Source organism: Papilio machaon, chromosome 16 (assembly GCF_912999745.1).
Source record: "Papilio machaon chromosome 16, ilPapMach1.1, whole genome shotgun sequence".
NCBI classification, from domain to species: domain Eukaryota; kingdom Metazoa; phylum Arthropoda; class Insecta; order Lepidoptera; family Papilionidae; genus Papilio; species Papilio machaon.
Window position 1 is genome coordinate 4,359,648 of NC_060001.1, and position 17,685 is coordinate 4,377,332.

At 34.7% G+C, this 17,685-nt stretch overlaps 1 protein-coding gene across 1 annotated transcript in view; it reads right to left on the reverse strand.

Moving 5' to 3' along the window:
* LOC106716814 overlaps positions 1 to 17,685 on the reverse strand; it is a 43,854-nt gene that overhangs the window by 2,639 nt on the left and 23,530 nt on the right. The window contains exons 2-8 of the mRNA XM_014510435.2: positions 3,106 to 3,271; positions 2,510 to 2,656; positions 1,802 to 1,912; positions 1,506 to 1,639; positions 962 to 1,130; positions 307 to 752; positions 14 to 235 (exon numbers count right to left, since the gene is read on the reverse strand). Of these exons, the coding sequence (XP_014365921.2) occupies positions 14 to 235; positions 307 to 752; positions 962 to 1,130; positions 1,506 to 1,639; positions 1,802 to 1,912; positions 2,510 to 2,656; positions 3,106 to 3,220 (1,344 nt within the window). The 5' untranslated portion in view covers positions 3,221 to 3,271. The remainder of the gene's footprint in view (positions 1 to 13; positions 236 to 306; positions 753 to 961; positions 1,131 to 1,505; positions 1,640 to 1,801; positions 1,913 to 2,509; positions 2,657 to 3,105; positions 3,272 to 17,685) is intronic.

Here is a 17,685-nt window from a genome sequence, read left to right on the forward strand (position 1 = left end):
TGATTATACTTACAGCCATCAAGTGTGGTTCAAAGTACGCTGGATTAAAGTACAGTTTCCGTCGTGTGGTGCCGACTGGTCGCGTTATTTCTCTATCCTCGATTGTCTCCACTATAGACACGTGTTCGTCAGGTAGTTTTTCAATTCCTGATTCATCTCGGTGAGCAACATCTGTATCATTTTGATGTCTCATTTCTCTGCTTTGGAGATGGACGACCGCTGATGTAGTTTTTTTCTAGAAATATTAAGAAAAATTAAAGTTATGGTTCATAGTATAAATGCAAAGAGCCTTTCTCCTTTACGTACTTTGCATACGTTTTCCTCGCTTCGTGAACTACTGCCGGCGAAGTCATCGGAATCTGACACATTACTGCCAGAGTCACTAGGAAAACCTCCCTTGCTATCATGGTACTGTCGACTTAACAGAGGATTTTTCTTTATAACGCCATCATCTTGTCCGAGAACATTGGGTAATTTTTGTATACGTTCATTATTAATTCGGACTATATCTCGTTCGGTTATAATTTTGCCATCTTTGCTTTTTATGCTTTTAAGTTTCCTTGCATTGTTTTCTTCGGAGGCTGCTTTTCGACGTTTTCGTATGTGTAGATATAAGAAAACGGATGCAACGTAAATGAGACCAAGTAACAGGGAACTAATTCCTATCACTACGTATTCAGTAACAGTTAGTCCGGAGGTAACGACAGTGCCCGCGGTTTGTGCATTCGGTGCGAACTGAACCTCTGTTATATCTGAAAAGGTGAGTCACATTAACTTTCAGGTTATTCTACCAAGCAATTTTATGTTACTTTACCGTATTCTCGCAGTTATTTAGTTAACAAAAGCAATATTAAAAAATGGATAGCCCAAAAATAAAATCTAGAGCTGTGGTCTGCAAGAGATCAGTTGGTATAGCTACTAGCTAAAAGTTTCGAGCAAAAGTAGTTAATAGATAACATACTAATAGGTGATCTGATGGGCGTTCCTTGTACTCTGAAGGCGACACAGGGTGTGAAGACGCCTCGTAGATCGAGCGGCGATGCTGGAGTCGCCGATACATCGCGGCACAACAGGCGCACAACTAGCACACGGCCTGACATGCGCGAGCGCAACTCGTCCTCGCCGCTCCACTGGAAATGTTAACACTTGAATAAAATCATATTGCCATTCCTTTCATTCTTTTTGAAAAAAAAAAGGAATACAATATGTGTCAATTTCTCGGCAGCAGAATTTACTGCAGAATTTACAGCAGAAGTACTGCCGCTCTCATTTGTTCAGTTACTAAGTACCCTTACTGTCTAAGGATTGTGAATACGTCAATTAGCGAAACATGATAGTTTTATAAACCACCAGCAGTCTAGTACAATGAAAGAAAGTATTTTTGCAATGTTAGGTGGATTTTTAAGATCGTTACACGATGTTCAAGTGGATCAAAATATAAAATTCGATTATGTCTTTTATAAAGATTTAACGTGTACATAATAGATTCTAAAATGTTAACAAACCTGCAAAAACGTACGACCTTCATCACGGAAAAGGCTGAAGGGAACGTCAGCGTCGAGCGTGTTCCGTAGATCCACGAAGCCTTTACGAGTGAGAAACTGAGCCCCGGACACTGCGCATATCGGAGTTTTGACATCTGAAGAGAGTAATAATAAAGTTTATATAAACAAACCAGACAGGTGTCTCCTATTCAAAATGTCCAAAACAATTGATTGTGAGAAAAATCAAAGCAAATATAATTTAATTTTGTATTTCATGTAAATAGATTAAATAAACTGGAGCGTCACCAAATACTTACTATAAAACGTGATCTCCCTGGACGGATGTATAATTTGACCCTTTAAAGGTAAATATACAAATGGTATGCGTTGCACGCCAACGCCGGTACCGAAAGTCGCCAAAGAGCATTCTGTAATCAAACAATTTATGGATGTTACAAGAATAAGAAATACAAACATTTGACAAATTTAATACCGTCGTTTATCCGCGGTCGCCATGTTTGTAAATTTTATTGAACGTCATTTGTAAAGGAATTATGAGCTTATTTTGTAAATATAGAACGTTATTAAGCGCGCTTGTTGCAAAAGCTCCCATAACTAAGGTGGTTTCGGCAATTTAGTTTGAGTACTGTGCCTAATTTGCTGATATTTCAAAGAAATAATGATAATAAATACACATGGATGCTTTCGAAAAATTTATGACGAATTAGGTTTTGTGATTTTGGGTATTAAAATTACTGTAATACCTCCGCAGCGAAATATTAATTCGGTAATAAGATACAGTTTGATGTATTTGAGATGTATAATATTATAAATCCCCAAAATACATTGTGACAATCTGCTTACGGATAAAAGGGGGTCTTTTCCAATGTGCAATTTACCTAAACGTCGCGTGTTATTATTTTTCTGTTGTTATTGATTGATCGATTCCGAAAACTTCCTTATCATGTTCAGCGTATTGTACTTTTCATAGATTTCATTTTCAATCCACAATATATGATAGTTACCTGGCAGATCATCAACGCATAGTTCTCGGTCCTCCCTGAAGAGCGGTGCGCGCTGGGGACAGGCGCAGGAGCACTGTGCACCCGGCGGACGGGGAGCTGCGCCTGCGCCGTGCTCCGCGCACTGCGCCGCACCGCACTCGCCCTCTCCTATCACAATGAAAGTGGAAAAAAGATTATGATGGTTAATGTTAATCTAATGTCAATCTAAATGTTCTAAGAAGTTGCCAGGGTTACAGGGTTGTGTTAGTAGGTGCATAAATACTTTCATGCTACGTCGTTTCTTTTCGAGAATTGACTAAGGTCTATCACATTCTGATTTTATGCGGAATATTATTATTTATGCTTTTAATTGCTTGCCATGCAATATCTGGTTCTATGTAGACTGGGAGTAGGACCAGGCCAATGATGCCCAGTTATCCGGATAGACTCTCTGGGGTATAATGGCGGGAAATAAAATTGAATGTTCACAAGTTCAGGATGAAATGATTTAACTAAAGTACTAACGAAAGGGGTGCACTGCACGGGAAAAAAAACTTTCTCTGTATTTAAGCGTTTTTTTTAAACTATGCTATGTTAGGTAGGTTTTGTAGTCTTACTTATGAGTGTGAAGACGTCGCCTGTGTCGGTGCGCGCGAGGTCGCCGAGCGCGGCGGTCGCGGCGGGCCGGCCCAACGACAGCGCTGTAAGCCAGCCTAGCAGCAGCACCGCCATGCTAGCCGCCCCCCGCACCGCCGCCTAACCATCGCATCGCACATCCCGCAACTATAATGAGAGTAATGTCAAAATATCAGTAAAATACATTTGAGATGTAAAATTAAAAACTGTGTTATAGTGGAAAAGTGTGACTTATCGTGGATTTCTAAAACCAAAATCACAGGAAAGGGATGAAGATATATTTTATATAGAGATAGTGGTTTCAAAAACCTACGATTAGTCTTGTATCGCAGTCTAAGAGAGAAATACATATCTACAACATTCACAACGGTTATTGTGACCGATAAAATACGGTTTTGATCACGTAGTTCTAACGTTACGTGTTACATTGACAGCTGCCTGACATCGGCGATTTATCACATCTCTATCCTGTTGTCACTTTACATAGGTTTTTTCCTAACATTTCGCGTACTGCAGTAAAATTTCGAGCTTTCGTGTGTCTCTGTGTGAAATTGTAAGATTGGTGTGAAAGTTCATATTTACCTATATATGTAGATATTAGGTACCAGACGAGAATCAATACTTTTATAGATATTTGTGGAATAAATTTGAAGTTTATACAAGTAGTTATAAATTATATTTAAGATGCAGTCTGCAAAACGGAACTAATTTCTGTCTTACTAATGTTATAAATGTGAAGGTTTGGATGAATAAATGGATGGATGGATGTTTGTTAGAAGGTCTCTCCAGAACGGCTGCATGGATCTCGATGAAATTTGGTAAAGATGTAGAACACAATCTAGAAGAACACAGGCTACTAATAAAGTTTTTATTTAATCCGCGCGGACTGAGTCGCAGGCGACAGCTAGAAATGTAATATTTGTTCGCAAAGCATGTTTGTTTACAAAATAAGTACAAACACAGCGATCATCTTGTCAAGTCTAGTCATTTGACATATGAATGAAAACGGCGAGCAAATTGTAACACGATCCGAGTGAAAGCTCACGAGATTTTGCAAAAATTCAACGGCATTGTGTTCACAAATAGATTTCACTTTGTTCCCAAGCCGAGCAATGAATAAAACATCTTTTTATGATCAATATAGATTCTTTTCTACTGTTTTTCCTTACGTGAAATCGATTCTTAGGTCGTACAAGTCATGAGTCACTTAAGTGTGTATTTGTTTTTAAAATCAGATGTCGACCTTTATTATAATCGCATTTATTATCTTCATCGATGTTAGTGATGTCGTCGTAGTATGCCCTGGGGCGCTAAGAGCCAGCGCGTGCTATTAACTCAATATTGATATTTCGAATCTTTTGCTTGCATCGGCTGAATGTTTGCTGTCATTGGGCAAACATGTAGAACGATGTTTAAATTGTAACGACGGTACTACAAGCGAGTCGATATGACGTAGACAAACTCGCGCCGAGGTGGGCCGGACCCCCCGGCCACTCGCATCATTTTAAGACCACTCACAATCAATCATACGTCGCACCATCGTCAAATGATGAACGAACTAATATATTTAAGCGACACGATAACGTATTGCTTCATATTTATTACATTCGTACTTGCGAATGTTTAGAGTTTGCTAAATCGTTCACTGTGATGTCAGCATTAACCCGCTTCGAAAATTAGTAGTGGGTTTTATATGCAAAAGGTAAGCAATAAACATATTTCTAGTACTTAAAGGCTAGGAGGTGGGTAAGATGGACCATTGTTACGGACGAGACTAGATATTTAGGCTCTAAGAAACAATGACCACAAAGGTTACATTTAAGCTTTACTATTTGTCATTGGTGTACCGTTCGCCGGAGTGAAGGTAATTTGTGGCGTAAAATGAATATTTTGAGGGCAAATAGATTTCTAGGCTCAACTATTATAGAATTGCAACAGAACCACAGAAATAATAACAAGGCTTCACCGTTTTTTGAAAACTGCTGTTTTTTCTACATTTATATAAATTTCTATAGAAAACTACAATATAGTTATGATTGAAGGGTGATGAAGGGTGGAGAGTTCTAGACGATTAAACTTTAACACGTATGCTAATTGTTCGATCAAAATAATTTTTCGCAAATGTAGAAGAAGCGGGAGAGGTCTCAGGACCGCACCATATGGAGGTCCTGTGTCTCTGCTCATCTCTCTGGTTTGCAGATGCGAGTTATGTTGTTGAATAACCATATTAAGAAAACTCTGTAACTTTTGGTAAAGATTGAGTTACTTTTTTTTGTTTTAAAAATGAAGCAACTACTTAGTTATTTCAAAACGGTTCTAATCATCAAATCATGTATTACGTTGCAAAAAATCTTGGCATGTGTCGACTAGTTTCAAGAGGGCTTGTGCATACTTTTCTAGAATTGATGTTTGATTTTCAATTCGAGCACGCTCTAAATACTGTATTAAACTAAGTTAAGCATAATGTGATATGGTAATATTTAACAATCTTTAAGAGAGAATGACTTGCCTGTAACGCTGGCGTTTGCGAAGCTAAAAAAAATATCATTTTTCCATAGAAAATTGTCTATATAAAAAAGTAGAGACGACTATTTTTTAAATTTAAAATTCCATGGAAATCACCGTAGAAATAGTTATGTTGTAAACCAAACAAAGAGGCTTTAAGATATATTAAGACTCTATTTTAAAGGCGGATCCTGTACTATAGTGGCAAGCAAATTGATATCAGCTTTATTTTACAAGAAACTAACTGTCGTACCGTTTTGGAGGTACCTTCTAAAAAAAAAACCATCCATCCAAACATTCGTATTTAGAACATTAGTACGATTTTGAATATACTAAGATCTTTGTTATACAGAAAAAATGTATCACCAAGGAATGCGATGGTTAAGATTAACTTAGTCTACATTGCAGCTATGTAACCCGATTCGTAATTTTTTTTGGCAAAATTATTTAGATGGCAGTAAAGTACTGTTCTTAAGTAACAAGTGCAACTTAAAAGCAGGTTTTGACTGAGTTTTATTCTCGTAATGGAGATGATATAGCGGGTAAAATGAAGGTTCTCATGTTGGTCCAAGTGTAAAAGGTAGTTGTTTCAATTCCTCTTATCGCAAGGTTTCCTCTTTAAATCCCTTTTAGAATTACTGTTTTAAATAATTGTTTTAAAAGCATTAAAAGTTGATAATGGTAAGTTCATTTTCTTATTTGGAGTATTTATAAAACCTTATAACTAAAAATTGTAAAGCATAAAAATTGCATCTATACATATAAAAAATAGAGTATCTGTATGTAATGACACGATGTATTTACGTTGCTAATAACGGAAAAGCATTTTTTTAATTCTTGTAAGTCTGTACGTCTGTCCGGAAGGCCACATTTAATCTAGGTAATCTCAGGAACTGCTGGACCTATTTAGATGGGAGTTTGACGGAAAGGTAGCTGATGCTCGCGGGCATATTAAAGTCCATTTTTTAAAATTCTGTACTGACTAAGTCGAGGGCGACCGCTAGTAAATAAATAAAATGGATACATGTCTTACTCCTTACTGATTTATTACTGTGGTTTTCATTTCTAGAAATCAATTGATTGTGTCATGTATCAAAGAAAGCATTAACTACTTGCATATGACAGCATACAAATGTACGAAGGTGCCACCAGACACGAGCGAGCAACTATCTTGTTTAGATGCATTTACAGATACCTATTGGCATACGAAAGATTATAATTGATGTATCACCAGCCACTGAATAGAACATCCCGATGGATTACAAACTCTGATAGGAAAGTAAGAGTTTTTCTTTGAAATACAACTAGTTTTACGGGACTGACTTAGCGGGATCTTCCACTCTAATTTGAAACTAATGTAACACTTTTAAGGTTTAATTTGTATTTTAATGATATAGTCGAAGATTACAGTAGCTCATATGTATTGCCTGAAGCATCGGGAATTGACACCGGTCGAACTAGTTAATTGTAGTGCATTATTTAGTTCTAATGCGGACTTTGTACACTTATGAAGATAAATGATTAGTGGGTTAAGGCATTCTGGTTTTGCTCCGTTTGCTGGGGGCTATAATTACAGGACGTTGTTGGAATATTCTCGTACTTTTAAGTCCCGTGCGTAGTTAAGGATAGTATAAGTTAATTAAATAGGTTACTGAGTGAGCTCTGTCGTGTAAACTGTTTATAGAAATAACTGTCCGTTATTATGATTCGATTTTGATTTAATATGTCTTGCAGTTTTAATAGCTGTAATACAAAATCGTAAATATATAGTAGATTTATAGCGGTATGGTCGTTAAATGGTTTTGATTTACTTTATAATTATAGTGTAAATGTTTTTAAAACAATTATCCGAGTACATTTATATGTGTTCATCTTGTTCAGTAGAGGGTTACCATGAAGTCAGTTCTTTTCAATAAAGAACCTAAGTCGCAACTTTCCGAAGCAGCCATGTTGTTATTTTAATCCTTTAATCCATTATTTTATATTTATTTTCAATTATTTAAATACATACGAGCTTACAATAACAAATTATAATGTCGAAATTATTTAATCATAAAATTAATTGAAGTATATAGCGGTAGAAAGTACGATACGTTATTAGTGAATTTAATTGTCTCATACAACTGCGTCCGCATTAACGAAACGGGTGGACAATAAAATAAATTTGTCAATATCAACCGATATCATATTAAGAACGGCTTTGTGATAATTGTTATTTTTATGTTATCGCTTATTAATTTTGATACTTTTAACTTTTATAGCATGATTCAATATAAACCACTGTAATATTTTTATATGTACAAAACCCCCAGATGGAAGGTTTGTTTGCTCCACTGGAAGATAAAGGAAAATTAAAATCTCAGACTTTACAAATTCTAAACTAAGCATTACAATGTCAATATTGTTTCACTTAATCCGGGTGCTGCGAATATTTATTTATATGGAGAATGTATTCCTAGTCATAAGATCGTATCGTCTTCTGTCAAATAAAATCCACCCTTCTTAAGTAGTATTCCTAATACTCGATGACTTGTTTAACAGTGGTTGACGCCAGCAACAACAACATCTGTTGCACGAATGGGTCGGCTCGACCGGCGAATTACCACGGCCACACAGACAGTCGTCAAGTGGAAGCCATTCCGCGATTCATCTGATGAGTCTGCGTCCCAGAGGCCTAATTATCCTTCCCACACTTTTCTTATAAAGAAAAGATGGGAAGGGGAAGAGAATTTGATGGAGGAGGGGACGCATAGGAAGGGAAAATATCCTCTTTCTTTGCGTCCACTCCTCCATAGATTATAGGTAGGCAACGCGTCTGTACTTGCGGATGTCTACGGCCAGAGATCGGTTCGCTATCACTGCAAATTCAGGTGGCCGCTATCTCGTTTATCACCTTATGATATAAAAAATAATAAAAAGTATCAATCACACACAAGTCACAAATCACTATAAAAAAGCACAAGTGATCCAAAAACTGTATTTAATCTGACTCGATACTTGGCACGTGCATGTGTGTCAACAAATACTGTTTTACCGAAGAAAAGCGTAGTCACAACCTAATATTACCAGTCATTAACATAGAAACTGAGTCGAGCAATGTAAACAAACTCTCGAGTGACAGTATACATTGAACACTAGAAACTATTTTAGAATAATTTGTAATATTTGTATATCTCTGGTTAGAGATATACTCATGGTTATGAGTACCCACTGCTAAACCTGTACGAAACAATCTGACTTCTTTCTCATTCTCTTTGAAAAAGTTGAAACACCAATATGTTTTAATACAAATGTCACGGTAGTCGATTTTTACAGGAATAATGTTAAGTTTTTGTCGGTGTCACGATACATCGCATTCATGGTATTTCGTTACGATTTTACGTCCATCGTTCGTATAGTTCTTTTCAAATATCTTGGCGTTTCAATGTCATCGGTGCGCTGTGAAGTCCCCTTCCACCACATCCCGCTACTCTTAAAATTGTGTTATGCGCAGCGACTCGCGCAAAGTTAAGAGCCGCCAAGATATCTGAAAACATTAGACGACCACCTCAGCGAAGGCACAGGGAGATGACGCTGTAATCACAATGTAATAGACTGCGCCAGTGTTGGACCTGTCCAGTAATAGCCATTATTTATTACCCGCCTTCCTGATAGGGTTTATTAGGACAGATACAAATTACATTGATTTATTCCTTTTTGGTACAAATACTTGTGATGTAAGAATTACAGTTACGAAAAGAATACTGCGTATTTAAGTTTGTTTAAAAAACTTTTAAATTAAAACAAAAATTAGTCTATTTTATGTGAGAATTGTGATGAAAATGTTTAGTATAGTAATTCAAGGTTCGGTTCGGTTCGGTTCGGAAGAAGTTGCGGGCAACAGCTAGTATTTTAATAAATTGTAGTTTCAATCTATTCACAAAAAATCCGAATGCCAACCATAGTGTAGAAAACATAAGATTCAAAATTGATAAGTGACACAAAAATTCAAATTGACAACAATGCAAAAATAATTTGCTAGCCGCGAAAGTTCTCAATTCCGAAACACTATTGGCCTGTCAATATGCACTCTACACTCCGTTACTTCATTAACATTGTATTTTATTAGCGTACTGAAATGATGGTATCTAGACATAAATATTAACTATCAACAAGATCCTAGAGCGGTAATGAATAGCGGGAGTTGATAAGAGGTGTTAAAATTTCCTGCTTTTTATAATTATATGTGCCATGAAATTGCGTACAACATACATAGTATCATCGCATAAGTTATTCAGTAATCAAGTGATCTCTGTTATTTTTATGATAAGTTTGTTGGCAATAGGTAAAGCAACGTAAAATCTTACAATTTATTCGTCACTTTTCACGATTTGTTGTCTTAAGAAATAGTAAGCTGTCCAATGTAATTTAACTAAAGTAATGAATATAAATGCAAACAACACAACTTCGCTTATAACCAAAAGGAATAGGTAGACATTATGGAAATCCATTAAGCGTAATATAAATAATTCTAAAGAAATATTCATTGATATGACTTCATATATTAAGCTACATTACTATATGATTATTATCACAATAAAAATTTATCTTTAACATAATAAGTAAATATTGTATTGAAAATTATCTCTATTGTGCGACGATTGAATATTCTTTAAATTTGGAGAACCGGTTAACGGCGCGTGCCAATGACTTATCACAATCATACATAGTGTATTATTGACCATACAAAACGACAAGCCACTTGTAATGTTGGTACGAATGTTCTTTTAAAAATTACAAGTTACATCTCGCTCAAGATAATAATATGATTCGGTACACAGATTTCATAGTGGACAACAAAAATTTTAATCTTATAATTTTATGATTTACACATCATTAGGTAAACGTTTGGGGACAATGTTTGGGGAGGGTAGCGTCTCGTTCTCGACGCCTCGGGACGGCAATTATCCTGCCGCACCCCCAGATATTAGTCAATTCAACCTACAGCAAGTTTATTATGCCTCAAATTCAGATGTTAGGACAACAGGTACACAATTGCTGTAGAATCAAGAGTGTAAGTCTCGCACAAAGTAGATGAAACGAGATCTGAACCGGCTCAAAAGTTCAGTTCAAATAAACTTGAACCGTTGAGCTGGGGTTCAACAGCTAAATAGGCAGCTCACAGCTTATTGCGATGTACTATAACTGAGTCGACAAGCCGCAAGCCGCCTGGTAACTAACAGTTCGCAGCTCACAACTCTATGTAAGTACATATTGAACTGAGCTGCGAGCCGGTTCACTGATCTGCTTCACATAAGTGAGCCGTGACCTGATCTGCAGGTCATCATTTTTAGTTAAATTTTCTCTCTTCTCTCTCATATTACCGCTAATGCAACCGTTTTGTAGTAATTAGTCCTTCCTTCTAATAGGATTACAAATAGATTATATCAGGCGTGTCTAATGATGTCTATGAGAAGAGGAGCTCGAACATAGACCGGCTGGCCAGTGCCAGGTGCGTAAACATTTGCCCACACTCCGGCCAACTCCTTGCCCAACGATCCGTACACTTTGCTCAGTGTACATCGACTTTCCGTCTTTTAGAACCGTTTATTTTTTGTTGGAGAGTTTGTTAACATCCGTAAAAACAGTAATTACATAAATAAACTTTACTATAAATGATTCTTGGCATAAAATAATTATTTCTTTATGTATGAAACAGACTCAGTAAGACGGACTATAACATTGCAGTCAAAATGTAAATTAAGAAATGTACAAAAAAATATGTATTATTCAAGTTTGTCGCGTAGCAGGTACAAGCATGCAATATTATTTCATTTTAAGAAATACTATAATAAAATTTATGTTAAAACAGTTAAGTTAAAGCGCAATGCGGTCGTAACAGGCGAATAGTTTTTTAAGTTAAAAAGAGTTATGTTCTAGTAACCGTACCATTTAGTTGGAAGTCGTCAAACAACTTGAAGAGCTCTTGTCCGTGTACGTAACAATAAACAAATTGTAGGAATCGTTAGACAATATTGTCCGTTGTTTTCTTACACAAAAAGAAAAAAAATATAATCTTACTTCTTACTAATATTATAAATACGAATGTTTAAATGGATGTATGCTTATTTAAAGTCGAAACTACTCAACGGATCTTTGATGAAATTTGGCACAGGTATAGAACATAGTCTGGAAGAACACATAGGGTTTTTAAGTTTTTTTTTAATCTGAGCGGACGGAGTCGCGGGCAACACCTAGCTTATAAACATATTTTTTCTTCCTAGCTTATTTATGTCGAGTCTTTATACCACATTAGATGATTTGGAGTGCGATAGTTCCTAAGCTAAGAGATTCAATAACAATATGCACAATAATAAAATATCCCAGCAGTAAATGTGCAATCATGAAAAAGTAATAAAATGATTGTCTTTGTTTCTCACCGATCACAACTAATTACGATACACTGTTACCTGATACTCCTCAATCCAGGCTTCTTAAAAAATCAATAAAATGGAATAGCTCCATAAAGTTTATCGACGATATAATGTCGAATTGGGAGCGGTCGGCGGACGCCCGGCGAGCGTTAATGTCACCGGATTGTATGCTGTTAAGATATTTAAAAAATCTCTTGGGAGGCGCAAGTGTCGGTCATCGCAGTCACCTGTGAGCAAATTGACGGCATAAAATTATCTAATTGAAGGAATCTTAACGCCCTTTTATGATTTCGAAGTGCGTTATTTCCGTTCGTTCGGTAAGAAAATGATAATTTTATACGCATTCAGTATTTACACGAAATATGAATGTTCATTTACATGGATAAAACCAAAGAGTTGTACGTTTCTGGTCATTGATATTGAAAAAATCATAATAAATCGAAGACATACTCGTATACTCGTAAGTATACGTTGATTAAATTGAGTGGTATAAAACTCATTAGCGTCCTTTAGCTGGTTACTAAATATGACTGATACAAATTTTTCAATAACATTGAATTAAGATAAAAAAAATCAGGCGATTTTATTTTTCAACTATAAAAGGCAAAAACTGGCTAATGTGTTGTTAAAAAAAAAAAAAACTATACTTAACGTGTTACAGTTAAACGAGCTTTTACGTCATTTATCAATGTAGAACGAGAAGTGTATTTTTATTGAGTTTAAGGATACCTACGATGTATAACGATTTAAACGCTTGTAAAAAGAAAACGTTTTCGTCCGACTATTATTATCATGTTGGTTCCCTTATGACCTCAACTTTTAAAAGTAAAATGAGCTCAAAATTTGAATTTTGCCAGAGAAAATCCTCTTTTAAACACGTAAAGCGTCAGTCACTTTTTTTAAGTTTTAAAGTTTAGATGGTTAAAACAATTTTATCTGTTACTTGATTAGCGCTCACAGTATCTGCTTAGCTCGTGCACTGCAAACAGCGGCCTCACTGGCAATCACAATCAATCATAGCAGACGTCCAATTAGTAGTGCTTAGTGGCCGCCTATTGACTACCAGTGATAAATCAGAATTAACGCTGCAACCTCTCATTTTACGCTTCATGTGACAAATTATTGAAAGCTGGGAACTTCAATAACTCAAATAAATCAGTCGATATTAAAAATGTTGTTTCCTTGATTAAATGAAAAACTCATCGTTTCATATATATCCATATTCCATTTTATAAACCAGAAATGTCTTAGCTTAGTAGTTAAGTAATAAGTTTATTAGCTACACTTCAGCTAAGTATAGCTTAATCCTCACTTGAAACCTACGTTGCTTATTTTCTTATATTTACTTCTAATACCGGCGATTTAGTTAAACTACTGCGTAAAAACTTTACATTAGTTATATAAGAATTCTAAAACTATATAAAATAATATAAATGTAAGTTATTGATAATAGAGACGGTTTACCAGAACTTTGTGAGCGAATATAAGCCAATATAACTATTAATTTTATAGAATTTATTTATGTAAACAAATATTAAACATAAGTATATCGTAAAAGTAGAAATCTACAGCTTTATTATGTTAATTTAAGCGTAAGATTTTAGGATTAAAGGATATAGCTGTAGTCTTAACATAACCAAAATATTATCATCTCTCTGGCCTTATCCCACTCAAGTGGATTCGGCGTCCCAGATTTAATAAACTTTTATGTTTTGGCTTGATTTTCACGACCGGTCTCTTGTCGCCAACCCTACACGGGACTAACCAAAATAGGTATCAATGTTTAATATTTGTGTATTTTGTAAAAATAGGTTGTAAATTGAAGTGTCAAATTCTTGTTCAATTAATTAGAGGATAAACGATATATCTTATTATCTTAGAGATATTCCGGCAAATTTAACTCGTGTTTAATAATATCTTTAAATGGGATGATCGATCGGTGGGGCGGCCCAATGGGTATTTTATTCCCAATTAAAAAAAATATCCTTTATATGTTATTATTTCATGAACATGGTACGAATATTGTAAAACAAAGCAGTTCACATTGCATTGAGTAGTAAAGTACGGTTCGATTTAACTCAATACAAACAAACTTGTCTTCTATAAGTAGGTATTGAATTAAAATAAATTCAAGTTGAATCCAGCACTTTAACAAAGCAATTCATAATTGAAGATCTCCAAAGATACCTACTCAAAACAAATACAATAAGCTAAGACTCATTGTAAGTAGGTTCTGAATATCAAATGTTATTGACCACTGATTGATATAAACTCTAATTAAAACATCAAACCTTATCTTGTTAACACATTTGATTAATGATTGTATCAACATGTAAAGAATAGAATTCGACGAGCGTTGACATCTATGTTAACAGTACTTCACACGTATTTTTAATTATTTTCCAATTGCACCATTGTGTACCACGCGATAGTGATGTTTCATTTCCTAAGACTTTAATAATTTTGTCGATTACTTTTTATAGGAAAATTATACTAAGGCAGGATTTAATAAATAAATTAGAGAGCGAATCAGAGGATTTATGTCAGTTGAGAATAATCATGTTGTTTATTATTTTGTGCGTCAATGAAAAAACTAAAATTACAGATATGAAGATGAGTGTCTTTAAACTACAAATATGGTATTTTTTTGTTACGTGCAATACTCTTAGTTCCAGTGCCGAAAAAACCTTAAAAAATTAGTGCTATTCTTCGTAAAAAAATCTAAGTTGTGACGCCACACACGAACTGAAGTATAGTTGCTTCGGTAGTCGTAATTGATAGTAAATATATTACTCAACTATTCGCTGTACGTCGATAGATTTCACATCACTAGTTAATAGTTATTAAATTCTGCCAATGAGATTGGCGTGTGAACGTATCATCGTGACATATGAAGGGGGGCAATAGTGTTGAGCCCGGACCAGAAGCGGAGTTCCCATAGCTCGATTTCGCAGGAACACGTGACTTAGCGACCCGTCACTTAATACTCGCTTATTACTTAGCACCGTATTGAAATGTTGATTACGTGAGATCAGAATATTGTTGCTGTCCATTATTTTAGAAAGTTCTTCAATTTTAATTTTTGTAATTATTTAAACTTTTGTACATAGAATTTGAATAAAAATAGGTAGAGCAGCTAGTCCCTTGATAACATAATTATTGCAATTAATTCAGTATTTTCAGATTTACTCCTTAGTTATCATACCAGTTCAAAAGATTGGCAACAGTTCAATATAATAGAGGATGTTGTGAGCGAAGTCCAGGGCATAGATAACACTACAGGAATAACACCTGGAAAATACTTATAATAAAATAAAAAAAACCCTGGACCGAAAATGAGATGTAGTTATTCTTTAGAGAGTTGTAAACCTGTTGTAAACAAAAAGATTGTATATCTAATTAATTTATGTTCGTTCCTGTATTTATTATGTTATAACGCCATTAAAATCTTTATGCGAGGCGACAGTTACCGCTCGGCGTTAAAATATTCATTAATTATTCGATTTTGTTACGTGTGTATTTTGTTTTTTTTTTATATATTTAATGTTTCGGCATAAGGAAAAAGGTTTTATAGGTTTCGCAGTAGCTGATAATTTATAACAGTACGAGCTTATGTTCTTGGGGACTGATAGAGGGAATTGAGTGTTGGCAATTGCAATAAAAGTAAGTGAAGATTGAGTTTACTGTCCGCAGAGGCTATCAATTGACACGATGAAAATGGTACATCTAAATTCGGCTGCGGCCAATTTAAGAGCTTTGACGTTTTTAAAGCAACAATAAAGTCTTGGGGACATACGAAATACTGAGGTAATGATATCTTTATCGCATGATCTAAAATAAAGAATGTTGTACAAATTTTATCATGACTAAGGCAGACAAATTTGTTAATAAAAATTGAATCTTTACTTTAAATTAATGAGATATTATGTTTATTTAAGATTATTATAGATTTTACTATATCTATATTACGTCGGGGAGAAAATTTATGAGATATAACATGACCGTGTCATAGAATTTTAAATTAAAACATACAATATTGTAAATAACATTTCGTATTTAATAAGTCATAAAAATTTCTGTCACAATTTACACAGTTGTAAAGTTGACGCGAGTAAATCCGATGAAATGTACCTTCGAAAAATGTTCTCGGAATATATTAAGTTTTATTTTTCATTAAACTTGTTAAATCAAATATTTATATTGCAGGCTAGTGATAGTGATGTCAATCATGGTCCAAAAATACCACGACTAAATAATCTGTATGTACTGCAGTTTACTTTATTAATAAAAAATGGCAAATGTTATTTTAATTCATTCTTACTAAATTTTTTTTTCTGACTGTACTCTCTACCGAATAAAAAACCTCTAAATCTATATTATATTTGTTCAATACATCGAATATACGGTACAACATAATCAAAATAAAGCGCAATAAAATCATAAATATTTTTCTTAGCCAATCTTCCCGTAGGCGTAATTTACATCAACACTTTTGGACAAAACTGTACTCATGTCATTTCAACTTAATAAATAGTACGTTGAGTTTTTGCTCTCTGTTGAACGGATTCGCCAAAAGCTCAGACTTGCAAATAAATGTACAGTATTCTTGCAATTATATTCTCATCATTTATGATCGAATATCGCACAGCAAACTGTTACCATAAGAGCTGTAATTTAGTACATATACATGTTGTTATAACAAGTTTTTAATAATTACATTGTGAGAGTCTAATGACAATTAATCAAAATGGGTTGGAAATAAAAGTCCTCAACTGTACAGTACATGTAAGTAAAAAATTATGTATAAAGACCACAAGTGGGCACTTGTGTAGTGTACAATAAACATCGTTAGCCCGCGGCACTTACGCGCAAGCCCCGGTGACCCGCGATTCTACAATTCTTTGTAAATGTTATTTATAGAACTCGATCCCGGAAACACGTTTCTTTATGTTTGATTCTTATAAAAATACAAAATTAAACTCACGCTATATATACCACTCTACTATTGTCTGATTCCATTATTTGATGGGTTGTCGAATAACATAAAGTACGAAAATATTTTCCATTAGCGGGATTAGATATTTACCGCAACTTGCTGTGTCTCACATAAATCGTTTTAATGACGGATTCGTTTCGCTTTTGAATTTAGTTACGTGTCGTTATTAGCGGGTGTTCGTGTAACGGATGGACGCGCACGAGACGGTCTCTCGCATCACTTCGATCATTCAATCCCCTACAGTAGAATAATGGCTTTGGATAGCGATTCTCAAAGTCTTATTTCAAAATTAGAAGAAACTATCTATACGTTTAAAATAAAGTAATACTAGCTGTATCATAATTGTTAACAAAACAAAACATATTCTATTAAATTAACATTGAAATTAATTGTGCAACTTCTTAACCGTTACATAAGCAAATACAGTCGAACCTGGATAAACGAGCATTCGAGGCAACGCGATATTTTTCTCGCTTAAAGAGATTTCTCGCTTATCTGGACTGCACTGTTCTATTATTTTGGAATCGATAATTTTGATTTGAATTTTTTGTAACAAAAAGTTGGTTAATTATTTGTTTAATTTTAATAAATGTTTATACCAGCTATATTTATAAATTTACCTATATATTTATAAAAGACTATGATGA